This window comes from Temnothorax longispinosus, chromosome 9, assembly GCF_030848805.1.
Source record: "Temnothorax longispinosus isolate EJ_2023e chromosome 9, Tlon_JGU_v1, whole genome shotgun sequence".
Taxonomy (NCBI): domain Eukaryota; kingdom Metazoa; phylum Arthropoda; class Insecta; order Hymenoptera; family Formicidae; genus Temnothorax; species Temnothorax longispinosus.
In genome coordinates this window covers 1,236,247-1,250,164 of record NC_092366.1, presented here as the reverse complement: position 1 = coordinate 1,250,164, position 13,918 = coordinate 1,236,247, and the positions used below count along the sequence as shown (strand labels likewise).

Sequence of the window (13,918 nt, the reverse complement as noted above, 5' to 3'; positions counted from 1 at the left end):
GTCGGTGCGACCGTCCCGTGTTCCGGGTCCTCGACGAGCTTGACCTTTTCTTTATTCCCATTGCGTTGTTTAATTGCTTTAAGTATTTTTTGATTTATCACGAGTTATTTCATATTTCTGAATCTATCTTACGAAAGACGTTTCGTGACGAATTACATTTTCTTATTGCAAGCTCAGAAATCCTACATTAAAAAAAAAGGATAAATCAGATAAATCATCTGTTCAATAATTTTTCTAATGATTGTAATATTATGACAACTCGGCGCAAATTGGAATCGATCGACTAATGATTTGTTTTCTTTCGGTCTTTTTATATCATTATTAACAGTGTTTTCATTGAAAACAAAATTATTACTCGATTCTATACGCATTACATTGAAATTTTATGTAATAGTACCTTAGTAATCAATATTTAATGAAAATTAATATTTTTAATTAAATTCATTTTAAAATTATTGATACGTATGTATATTTCCTAATTGAATAACGTTAAGAATGGTCGCATTTATAAATTCTTGTGGAAATTGGATTACTTCAGAAATGTCACCGAGAAAAACAATCTCGGAGCCTGATAGACTCGTTCTCGTTGTTCCAAAGTGACAATCTCGAAAGAAGCTGGGTTTTTTGACTCGAGAATCTCTCATTAGTCGCGGCTTCGACGGGTAATTCAGCATCTTCACTTGTCAGAAAGACAAAAGACAATCGTCTCGAACGATCTCGCGGCGCGGCGGTGTCCGGCCGCGGCGCGGCGCGGCGCGGTGCCGGTTGACGTTGATTGGTCGGACACCGGCTACTGGTCCCGGTTGACCCCTAACCCCGGCAACTCGCTCGCTTTTATCATCTGGAATTGCTGTGTTGGTGGCGAGTTGGTACAACACAACGCAGCTCCCGCCCGCGGTGGCCTCGTCGTCTCCTCTCGTTGTACACGCGCGCGTAACCGTGTACCACATCGCATCTCCTCGTGGAGCCGAGGCGGCTGCACGGTGGGAGCGGAATTCTGTGCGGAGCGACAAACAATTGCCGCCAAGTGGCTTAATTGCAGCCAACTAAACAAATGTTCCAACCGTAGCTGCCCGCCGAGAATGGCGCTCGCGAAGAGCGTGGCTCTCTTCTCTTATGCCCCGCTGCCCTTCTTTCCCTCCCCTTGCTCCGCGGCAATTCCCTTTCATATGTTGTTCTGCATGGTTCAACATGTCTCTTCCCTCCTTGGAAGAGAGAGAACTTATCGTTCCGGAGTCACCGAGGGCTTTAAGTGGAAGAGGAGATTCTCCGTTCTTCTTTTCTTATCCCGACCGTCACGCGTTCCCGCGAGTGAATGCGTGCGCGTGAATCGAGGCGCGGTTCGCGGTTGTTGTGTTAACGAGATGTGACCTCGGTGACAAACGTTGCAACAGAATTCTCATCTCTCCGAGATCATCTTCGAGATCGCAATGAGGTAGCCGTAAGCCGGAGAAGCAGCAGAATCGTTAACGCTCGACGCATCCAGGGGAGTCTTAAACGGCGCGACTACTCTCGGCTCCGTTTTAATACTCCGCTCCTTCCGCTCGCTTCTGTCTTTTGTCCTCGTGCTTCATGCCTGGAAGACGCCGGGATCGTTTCTCATTCGCCGCAGTCGTCGTAGGTGTATATACGGCCGGTCGGTTGCGCGCGCGGCGAGATTCCCATTTATCAGGGTACATCCGCCGGAAGTGGGGCGGCCCCCGTGCGTAGGTGAGATGGAGAGAAGAAGCGAGAAAGAGAAAAAGAGAGCGCGTGGTCTGCGGGAGAAGCGGGAAGACCGAGGATCTTTGTTTATTAATACCTGCGACATCATCGGAGTCCTTGGGCGCGGCAAATGAAATCAGTATGATACCGATATGCGTTCAGATTTCGACGTTCACATTCTATCATCTTACTTATGAATCATCACTCTTTTGAACTATATTTTGAACAAAATTTCTATTTTTGTTCTATGTATCCTTATTTTAATTAACTGTACATTCGTAAACTATTTTAGAGATCAGTCTGATTTATAATGCATCAAAGAGATGTATACGATAACGTAACACATTCAAGTATTATTCCAGTACCGTTTGTCGGACGACAGAGTTCCGCGTGTACCGTGAATTCCACACAACTTCCTATATCGCCCTGTCGCCTCCGTGTCCTTGTCGTAAATTAAACGCAACAATTCGCAGATATTGTGACTCGTAACGATCGTATCGACGGTATCAATTACTAGAATACCGCTGCGGAGCTCAATCCGTTCGTCGCCGATCGACTCCTTCCCAGAAGGTAACCCGCCACGATTATCTTTAATGGCAAACACCTTGACGGTGTACCAGGCCGAGCCGAGATCGACTGCGGTGGGATCGAGACCTCCGGGACAAGCGCGCGGCACGGTTGATCGCGAGGCGATTCTTGAAATCCGCAAAGGCGGGGCCTTAGATCACTAGAATCTGTCGGGGTTTTCCCACTGAGATCAAATTGCGATAGAAGTTTTATTTTCCACTTACATTTCTATTTTATCTTCAGGTTTATATATCGAGTTTTATTTGTACTTTCCTATCTGGATCTTTATCTCCCCTCTCATCCGACTCGGTTCGGATTATAAAGAAAGAGGACTCATTATAATCGATAGATATCTATAGATACTTCCGCGACCGGGTCCGCGAAAATCATGCTATATTAAATTCTTAATGAAAGATTCTTAAAATAACCTTCTACGAGTGCGTAGCTGGAAATCAACGGTGCAGCTAGTGGGCGGGAAGGGGAGAGGAAAGTGTGAGAAAGAGAGAAGCGGAGCAAGACGCCCAGCCAATAAATTCCACCGATTATTAAATAGATTCTGTGCCCGCCTTCTAATATACCGATGGACCTCTCTGAATGCACCGTCCCATCAATTCGTTTTGCCCGAAAAAAACATAGCTGATACTTAAAGCAAAGTGTGGAAATAAAGATTGAGACCAAATATTCGGTATTCATATTATGAAAAATGAGTTCACTAATGTATGTCAAGTGAAATGTACGTAAAAATTAAAAAGTTGTTTATATATGTAGATGAGTAAATTCACTAATTTGTAAATTATAATTATATAATTAGCAATTTTAAGTTTAATGCGTTGTTAATATATAAACGAAATCATATTGACATAAATAAAAGCGATGTGAATAAAATTCGCGATGTTTCGGGCTATCCAAGCGCTTTGCTCGTTCCAACATCCAATAGCGCTCTAACGTAACTGTAAAACCGTCAATGTGCAGTATAAAGTATATTTTCTTATCGTAGAATATCCTCCGCAAACGTTTCTTTCCCCTCCCCCTCCCCCTTCACGCACGCACACGCATGCAGAAGATGACCATTCATCTTGAAAAAAAAGCGCGACGCGACATTTCGTCGCGATTGGATCTCATCCTCACACTGCCTCTCGCGATTTCCACGTGAGCGCGAACGCCGCCGGGCTCGTCGGAATTTCTCAGTTACATCATCAAAAGTTTTTACGGCGCCGCGCGCACACCGACACACATGCAGGCGCGTACGCGCTCTCGCACGCCTATGTCCTACAAGCCCGCTGGACAAAGTTGTGGCCGGTATCAATTGGCCGTGCTCTCCGCGTTGTATACCGGTCGACCTTCTGAAGTTGCAACACGAGACCTGACACAGATAGGAGAGAGACTGCGCCGCCGCTTGCGCCTGCTGCAGCAATACACAGCGCGAACCAGTCGGCCCAGGCATCGCACAGGCTAACGTAGTGCATGCCTTGCGAAACTGCCGGCAGGCCGACCGGCCGGCCGTTCGTTTCAACGGGGGAAAACCCCGTTAATTTCGTCGGGATAAAATCAATCAAAGTGAGATAAAATCACGCCGCTAGAGCCTGGAAGATCGCCACGATTTGCCGCGACTACGAGGATCGATTAGAGCCGCGCGCGCGGGAGGCGATGCCATATCACGGAGCAGCGCGAGGAACGCTTCGCGCTGCTCTTTTCGATGAAAAACGACCCGACCATATAGAGGTTGATCCTCTGTCCGACGAACCTCGGCCTTATTCCCTCAAAACGACCCTGACCACTCGATCTCGGCCAGTGGCGTAAAAAGAGGATGATTTTTTGAGAACGAGCCGTGTAGAAAATCGCTTTGACGTTAGGAGTAATGTAACAGTTACATTTTGGGAAATGCTATCTGATATAGTAAAATTTATTGTATTATCGTAACGTTGCTGCAATAAAAGTAGAAGTTTATTGGAAAAGATGATTATTTGATGGGTTAATTCTCCGTTATAACGATCCGTTATAATATAATGACTGTTATCTATGCACTTACTACATTTATGCGTTATTGCGAAAGGAAGCTATGTCAGAACATTTTTTGACACGCGCGATAATTAATAATTTCCTAATCCACATAGAGTTAATTGCGTTTCTGCGTTCATCATTTCTCGCTTGGTCGACGATCCTATTTCGCCGGGCCATGTTCAGAGAAGATCTTTGTACACGCGTATATGGCGCGGTGCTTAAGCCGGAGACAGACTGACCGCGTTAATCGTGAAAGGGTTGAGAGGCTCATTCGCGCTACTGATCTGAGATTCTCGACGCGCGTCACCTTCGCAACGCGCGGCTCAACGCCGAGGCGTAAGCAATTTGCGTTTCGACGAATCGCGAGTCGCCGCCGGCTCTTGATCTGGGACAATAAAGTCCACGGTCTTCCTGTGGGCGTATGGTAACGCGGATAGCCTTCGATAGCTTCTTCTTGACCGTATGTCTTATGACGCGACGCAATGTGGTAAGAACTTACGAATTCTAGTGAATTTTTTTATTTTTATATAAGGTCGAATATAGCGTAAAGTATAAGTAAATAATGATTAAGGAATATTATTAATAAATTAAAAAGGAAACAATCATTAATGAATGACTTCAATTAATAAAATACTTTGTTTCAATTTATAATTATGTAATGATTAAATGATTACATGACAAAAATAAGTACGAATTTTTTCGTTGTCACATATTCGGCACTTATTACGTAAACTTTGGCTTAATCAAGGGCAAATTTGCTCAAACATTCTCTCAAACATGTTAATATTTGAAGAAAATTTTTACAAAAGTGTCATGGACATTGCATAGCAAGACTAAATAAGACCGCGAAGCATCTGGCCCTGCGTAACGATGCGGTCACGTCCGCGGCTGCGTCCGCGCGGTATTATCATAACGGGTAGTTGCGGAAAATGAGTTTCACGAACTTTTAAACGCGTCGCCGAGAGTTTTGTCCCGTTCGCTTTCGTAGCCGCGCAGCCTAGGGCGAAACCGTTGGACCGCTATAGCACGACTACGAATGGAAAACGCTTCAGTACCTAACGGTGGCTTTCTATCTGTTGCAGGAGAACATCTCGACCCCGGAGCCCACCGACATATCCGAGGACGATCACTACCCAAGTGAGCAAAACCTTTCATTATCTATATCTATCCCGTGGCATAAACCTTGCCGTGCCCCTCATAGTCGGTGTCGGAGAGGTGTCCCCCGCCGAACCTTCACCCGGCTGAAGATTACGAGATCGTAGTCCTTACGAAACAAGGTGCAGAGGCGTATACTTGCCGCGTGCGTGCGTGCGTGCATGCATGCGTATGTGTGAGCTGAGTTTTTATCGTTTTTCGAGTGCGTTTCTCGTATGGAAGAACCGTCCCTCGTGTCTTTTTCGTATCTTCGCGTCGTCGCGGGGTCAGGTCGCAACCGTTTTGGGAATCTGACCCGAATTCTACGACAACGCCGCACGTTTTTACATTATTGAACCGTGTCCTGAATGATTTAAACCTCACTCCGACTGCTGCCGGCGCGACGCGCGGCCGGTTCTCCGCCTCGCCCTTTCTCTTTCCCTCTGTCACCCCCCCCTCTCTCTCTCTCTCTCTCTCTCTCTCTCTCTCCTCGTCGGTTTGTTCGCCGGCTAATAAATCTCTGCTCTCGTCATCGCGCGGCCGAAGCGCCCGTCCGTCGTGTGTCACCGCTAATTCCGCCGCTCGGATGAACAAACGGAACCGTGCCCGCGCGATACGCTAGAAAATCTGCGGATTGTCCCTTTGAACTCTCCGGTCCGATTACATGCGGTTGTATGCCGGGGGAACTACGCGGAACATCGTTATTTCAGTCGTTCCCGCGGAATTTGCGCGAATTAATAGTAAGCTCGTTCGTACACTTCGTCCATCACCGTCGTTGCTGCCGTCGTTATTCATTATTATAATAAGCTGAATTGACAGAACTGAATTTCGTGCGCAACGTACTTTAATGATAATTTTACGCAAACAAATTTCGGAACGAACGTTGATATCTTCCGTTAATTTATAAGAGGAACTTAAACTTCTGTTTTTCTTTGATTTTTATATGCTTGGGTATATATTGTAAAGTAGGTAAGATGTAAATGATAATTTGTGATTAAACATTTCAATCTGAATTAATAAGTTGCAAAAAAAATGAAAGTTAGATTATTTAAATGGATTATTTAAATGGAAAGATAAATTTTTCCGTGGATAAAATGCTACATTTACAATTATTGAAACCGGATATTCTTCGAATATTTTCCGCGCGGTTAATCCTTGCAGGATCTCAGATGGTAATAAATCAAGGCATAATAATCTAAGGGTTAATATCGGCTGTTCGATTCCAATGTACGTTCGCGGCAGCTCGCGTGGCACGGATCGATATAATGAATTAGTGGTATCGAGCGCGTTACTCGGCACCGTACATTTGATTACGGTTTCATGACACACAGGAACGGTTCGTCTTCGGCATTCGGAGAGGAACGGACGTGTATAATACGTTACATGCACAGAGAGTGTGCGGTCAGATTAAAATAAAAGAAACCAGGATTAATGATTTCGCGAGAGAAGCACGTAGAAGAAATATACGTGACACATACATGTATACAGACACGTATACATGTACACAGATCCGAACTTCAATGAGTTTGCCTGTGACCAAATTTCTTTCGCTGGATGACGACGAGCCTCCTTGAGAGCGATTTGGAAATCACCTAGTTAAAGCGCGCTACCTACGAAACAGGTCTTTATTCATACGAGGTAACGATAAACTATCGTCGTAGAAAAAAAAATAAGAATAGTAGGCATTGAGTTTGGCATTTAAGATTCCGGTAGCGATAGAAGATCTTCGTGATAAAATATCTTTTCTATCCATATACCTCATAATCTCCCTCTAGTTTTCATTCACACGGATTAAATGTCACGCGTTTAGCACACTGCACTTTGATTCTTTCGTTAGATAACTGTCCTTCTGATTCGCATGTTTTAATTGCCCTACTATCTCGGATAATACTCGAGAGTCGTGCGTAAGGCCGCGACTGTAAGCGATAAGCAAACAAGCTACGAGCTGTGAATATGTGTATTTGTTTATTGATCTTTTCAATAACTATTCATTTCACACATGTTGTACATGTATAAAGATAAATTATCTTATTTGTTATAAATCAGTCTTCGAGCAATCAGTTTAGATTGACTGTAATTCAAGTATTTCAAAGATCAACGTCAATATTGCCAGGAAACATGATCGCGTCATGCATTACTTACCGCTCGTCGTTCGCCAACGTGCATGCGACCGGCCTTCGTCGTATTGGCCACGATTTCAGGAACTATCGCTGTCGGCGCCTTATTTTTCGTTTGCGTTGCACGAATCGTGTTGTTTACTCATCGGTTTACTCATGCGGTCGGCGCAAGCGAGCTCGATCGGAGTACGCGAAAAGACATATACGTCATCGCTCGCTCTAGGACATCAGTTCGGTCGGTGCATCGAGACGAGTCACGAGGCGTGCGATGCTAACATAAGACTGGCTCGTAGATCTCGCCGGGCCCCGGTGGATATCTCACGGAGCGAATCGCGTCGACAGGACGTCGTTAATCGCGCCGTCGAATTCTACCGCGACGCTGATCAATAATATAACCCGACATCCGTTGGCCGGCTCGATTGCGTCCAAGGATAAATCAACAGCGCATACTTCGGCGGGGAGTTAATCGTAGATTCACTTACTCGCGGGGGCTTAATCCGTCGTGGCCCGCGGGGTTGGTTTGGTTTTTGTCGGAGCCCGTGTAAATTACCCGATCGATTAATAATCGTAAACGGCACAACGGTCCGCCGCCAGCTGCGACGGTCGGAGCTACGCGGCCTGCCGGCCGGCCGATTTATCAGTTTCGGGTAATTAAACCTGTTGCGTTATTAAATCGAGTCGACGACGTTGTTGTTTTGTTAAGCTTAATTTATTCGTCCGCGCGACTCGCTCGCTCGGAGCTCGCCTCGCGAGCTCAGGTAGCTGATAAGTGATAATAGCCTCCGGCGTACCGAGGTCGGACACCGGAGGTGGATGACGAATGTCGCGACTCGTTCGTGATATAAGATCGCGTCCGGACGTATGACTCCAATCTCGTGTGAGCAAGGACTCCCCGTTTGCGAGAGAGAGAGAGAGAAAGAGAGAGAGTTCCCGAGTTAACGTGAGCCTCCGCACCGTGCACGCGCGCGGCGCACTCTCATCCGTTTTGCGTAATGGTTTCTTAACTTGTTTGAAGCCAATTGGCACTTTTAATTTTGACAGGCGCACTCATGAAAGACCCGGATAAGCTGAAGTTGATGCTGCTTGCGTGGAATTATAATCTTCAGGCACAAGTACAGGCGCAGGCACAGGTCCAGGCTGCCAACGCGGCTCTCTCGCCAAATAACTCGTCGACTACCACAGCTACCACCGTTGGCACACCAGTCACCAGCCAATCGGCCATTTCCACGGCAAACAACACCATTAACAACTCCACACTCACAGGTAACACTTTATTTCACCGAGCGGCATATACGGTATTTTCGAAAGGTGTCGTGATGTCCTCCTAAGCCATAAAAATATATTCGCAAATTGCGCGCGAAACATTAGGAACAAATGGTGTTGTCAATGTTTCAAGCTCTTTTTGCAGTCTTATGATTTTAGCGAGAAAAATGTACGTTAAAAAAGAAGAAAACTTTTTCTTTAGGCAGCAATCTTGAAGACCGTATTAGATCAATTTTTAATTCTTTTAGGTAATTTTTTTTCTACAATATTCAAAACAAATCTCTCGAAATCGTCTTTTTTCCTATTTTAGCTTTTACAAATTGTTACTATAAAATCATACATCCTAGGATTTAATGTCATTAACTAATTTCAACGACTACGAACGAGAATCAATCGAGGTCGGTGGTATTACGTGCAAATTCGACCACAACTTTGTACCGTGATTGCAAACGTCACGGAGTATACAAAAAAAAGAGTTTCCTCGCGAAATCGACAGGCGAGACATTTAACGGAATCCATTACGGGACGAAAGATGTCTAGACGTTCTTTCTTTCTTTCTTCTTCGTCACGAAAGGACTCAACGAAGTTACGTACGCCAACGTCCCATTGATGTCGCCCTGACTGACGAAATCCCACTTATGAAAAGAACCTTGCTCCGCCTGGCGTAAGCGCGGCCGGAGGCTTTAATGCTCAAGTTTTGCGTCCTTCTTGCACGTGAGACGCGCGGCGCGGCGCGGCGCGGCTCGGCTCGGCTCGGCTCGGCGCGGCGGAGTGAATTGCAGGTTTCGCGGGGCCAAGGTGTACTGGCCATTTAGCTCGTAAAGTTTTGTCGTCGCGCGCGACGTGACTAATGGATCGCCGACCTAGGACGTACCCCATGGCGTAGAAAGAGAAATTCGACGCGCGTCTCATTTACCTACGTGTATATTCGCGAACGGTCTCTCTCCTCGCTGTTCTACACCCACGCGTTCCTGTGAAATCCGCGCCAGGGTGAATCGCGGGGATGAGACACGCCGTGAATCCTCGCGCTTTTCCCCGCCGGCGATGAATCAGTGCGGGCGGAAAGCCGCACGCGAGAGATGAGGAATGCAACTTTTATCTTCGAGCATCAATACCTCTCTCGGAGTTTGCGATGTGAACGCGGTGCGCATTGTTGTACGTCATGCTTGTTCATTAATCCTTACGTAATCATCGTAGAAACTTGCATTTTTTTGCGCCATCGCAAAATGTAATCTTGCCTAAGCAATGTCCGGTAAAACTCGATCGTTTTAAATCGATCATTCGATTTCTTATATTTTTGAAATTCTGTCTGCCTTCTCATTTGCTACAACTCTAAAGTGACTAGATTATTACAATATTAAAATACCGGTTGCATTTCCGATTAGCTAGAGAAGGAGACCTGCGCCCAAGACATCGCGTACTTTGATACCTCGCGCTCGAGAGGCCTGGTTGAACATAGAGCCGAGTTATGGTGAATGGGAGCGACAAATGTAATGCGGTAATTGTGTCGGCTGATGGACATTGAAAGTTGAATATCGAAAATCGCAGAGTGGGCGCGCGGAAAGGCCATTAGAGTCTACTATTACAATATCGCAAGTGGGGGGTCTCTTAAAACGATTTTGAATTATAGCCTATGCGCCGCGTTGTTAATGCTTATCCAAGCTATCGCTTTTCCGATGCAAGGAGCAAGGAACGTTGCGATTTTCCAGTAGAGTTATATTATGGTAAAAGTATTAAACATATACGAATATATTGCGCATATTTCTAATAATTAAACTCATAATTAAAGACCGCCCAAAATTTTGTAAAGCTAATCATCTCTTAGTGGAACTAGATTTTAATTAAAATTTTATGAATTTGACGGATTCGCATCTGGAATGAAAAGATTAAATTCTTTCTATTGTAAAATATAAAAAATTAACGTTTCGCGATCTGCAAATAGCTGTACTCAAAAACTGCCCAATTACTCCACAATTACTCAACGCTTTTTTGTTAATGTTATATGAAATAGTGAAATATCCTTGGCAATGAAAGACATGCGCGCGTTAATTGTCGCGTGCGTTCTTAACGCTATATAGTGATAATCACTCACCGATTTCCAAAGCGCCGAACGTTTCCGCGCGGTACTGCATGCTCTCCGAACTCGCCTGTTGTTCAGTTAGGTTGCGGAAGGATAATTCACCGTACCCCTTCGCCGCAGTACGCCTCTTCCACCTATCCTCCCTGGCAGCTATTTGAAACTGGTTTCGAAGCAGGCCTCTATATCTCGGACGTAGTCATTGCGTAATGAACCAGCCATCGGCCGAAGAGACGAGTATATATATATATTTATATTTATATACACATATATGTATATGCGCATACACGTTCACCGCACAAGGGATAGACCTCTCTTCTCTCTCGTCGCACCAACCCTCCCTCCCTCCCTCCCTCCCACGTGATGACCAGCGCAGATTCCACATCTCGTGCGGAGGACTTCTCTCACTGGAGTCCGTCCACCTCGGAGATATGCGTTTCGCAAATCAATTTCTAGATACAACCGCTTCTTCTGCCGCACTATCACCAGCGGGAAAAGCGACAAGAATCGTCAGTTTGCCGATCGCGAGTTGCGAGTCGGCGATTCGATCCGAGTCCCAATCTCCCGAGATAATCTTGCGGGATTTGCATTTTCAACCAAGAATTCGTGGCCGCGTTTGTAATTTTGCGTACGCCCCGCTTCGATCTAATATAAATTCGAAGTAATTTCTTAATATTCAGTAATATATATTTCTGAAATATATTTTTATATACATATTATATATTTATTTTTATTTTAAGAATTTTTATATTAATATCATCTTTGATATCCACATAGAAAATAATTCTTTTTTTAAGTAAGTTGCGTGAAATAGCGATATTTATCTGAAAAATCTCTGGATCGTGCTACAAATCGAATGCTCGATAAAGTTACTTTATCTACTTGAATATCTTGATAGAAAAAGAGACCCGGAAAAATGACCACAAGGACATTTTAGCTTCTCATTTTTTAATGTACTCCGCGGTAGAGTCGGGTTAATATTTATAATTTATAACGGACGCAACTTTCCCCAACGGACGCACACGCGGCGATTATGCTTGCGATATATCACAAAATCACAATGTCTTAGTATGACAGCTTCCGGATCTGAATCATACATCAGAACAATCATACATAACATTTGTCTTAATTTATCCTTAAAGATCGCTCTTTCAGATAATAATGAATGTTCTATTCTATGTTCAACTTTAAATCATTAATGCACTTAAGATCTACAATCGTGAATCTGTATATCAATTATTACCTCTTGTATTTGTCCTCGTACTGAAAAGTAAATGAATAAATTCAAAATTAAGAAAACCGATAAAAATTCAAGAGAATCGTCATCTAAAAGATTTCAGAAATTTATGAACCCGATTTTGAAGTAACAAATTAATTATAAATAAAATGAAAAAGATCAAAATATTATTGAATTATTACTGGAAATTAAATCGACAATACAAAAATAAGTGATTAAATAAGTAAATTAAGATATTCCAGAGAAAGCATCATTTAATTGTCAAGCATAATCATCTAAAAGCACAAACCGAGAACTTCCGAATTCTCTTTCACGTCGACGCGAACACGCACATGCCATCAACGTCCTACTATGGTCAGTGACATTTATGAGGGACAAGATAATACGTCTTCGTCCATCCTCGCGATTGCACGTTACCATCCCGAGCGGTAGACAGTTTCATACCTAGCCCGAAGTACCGTGGGCGTTCGTGGCTTGTCTGCGGATTTTGTAGCGCGCTAGGCTCGCTCGAGGCACATACATACGCGTACACGTACACAGCGAGCCGCCTAGAAAAAGAGGAAGTGCCTGGTGTGGTCGTAGGGGCCGGGGTATTAGTTTCCCTTTGCGGGAACGCGAGGTCGAGGGAATGAACCAGGAGGAAGACGAACTGCCGGGTGGGGCGCCAGGGCCGGGGCCGACGCCGTCGCCGTCGACTCATTTCAGGTTCAGGCCAGCGGCCAAGAGACGAGCTCAGGAACGGCGTGCTAGATGGTGTGGGATTGGGATTGGTAACCGGCTTTCTAGCCCGTGCGGGCAGTCTAGCCGTGCGTCCAGCTTCGCTTATGTGCGTGCTGTGTGTTCCCTTACCTTCTCCGACTACTCTCCGGCGATACCCGGCATACGCTCGCCGCAGGCCGGGAACCCTCTCTCGCTGCGTGCGATGCCGTACCCTCCTAGAGAGCGTTGCGCGCACACACATATGTACCCATGCACGTTGTGTACGCGCGTGATTTTTTTCCGTATAGCCGCGAGTAGGTACTACACGTATACCGCATGCGTGTGCGTGTGAGAATCGAAGTGCAGCAACCTCCAGGACCGGTGGGACCGCGGGAGTAAGAGAAAGACGGGGAAGGAGAGAGAGGGAGAGGCAGAGAAAAGAGGAAAGAAACGTACGGTGCCTCCGCCAGCACGTCTTCTGGACGAGGGTCCAGTTTCCTAGGTCGCCCGCTCGCGCGTTCAGTTACTGGTTCTACCGGAATCCTCCTAGAAAGATGCGTTGCGATCGTTGAACAACTCGTGGAATCAGGATCGCCCGTTCGAGCACCCGAGATAGCTGTGCCCAGATAGACTTTGCGTCTTCGCGCGGGGGAAGCTGAAGCGCCCGGCGGAAAGTTGCCCCTTGACGATGCAAATGTTCCAAGACGTTGCCTTGCAACGCGTTCGCCTCGACGGCGTCTTGGAAACTACGCTTGGAAGAATTCGATTCCAGAATGCAGATTACTTCGCGCACACAGCGAAGGGAGTAGGATCTAAGAACGTGCGCGCCCGGTTCAGATCAGACTAGCCGCGTCATCAGAAAACAAACACATTTCGTAACCGTATCTTATCATTCGTCCTAGAATATTATTACTTTACATCATTTTTCTAAATAGTTCAGTTTTCGATCTAGATATTAGTAATGAAATAATAAAATTAATATTACGGTCATTATAAAAAAAAACTTTAGAAAATACCTCATCCTTCTATCGATCGTTTTGGAAAACATAAGTGAATTTTCTTTCCTGATACATATTTTATATTTAAGAATCGAAATGTATATACGTATATCGAGTCTAA

The 13,918-nt window shown here is 45.1% G+C and overlaps 1 protein-coding gene across 3 annotated transcripts in view; it reads left to right on the top strand.

The window, feature by feature from the left end:
- LOC139819645 (uncharacterized) overlaps positions 1-13,918 on the top strand; it is a 64,736-nt gene that overhangs the window by 38,283 nt on the left and 12,535 nt on the right. For all 3 annotated transcript variants that reach the window (XM_071789160.1, XM_071789159.1, XM_071789161.1), the window contains exons 2-3: positions 5,355-5,409; positions 8,565-8,786. In XM_071789160.1, the coding sequence (XP_071645261.1) occupies positions 5,355-5,409; positions 8,565-8,786 (277 nt within the window). The remainder of the gene's footprint in view (positions 1-5,354; positions 5,410-8,564; positions 8,787-13,918) is intronic.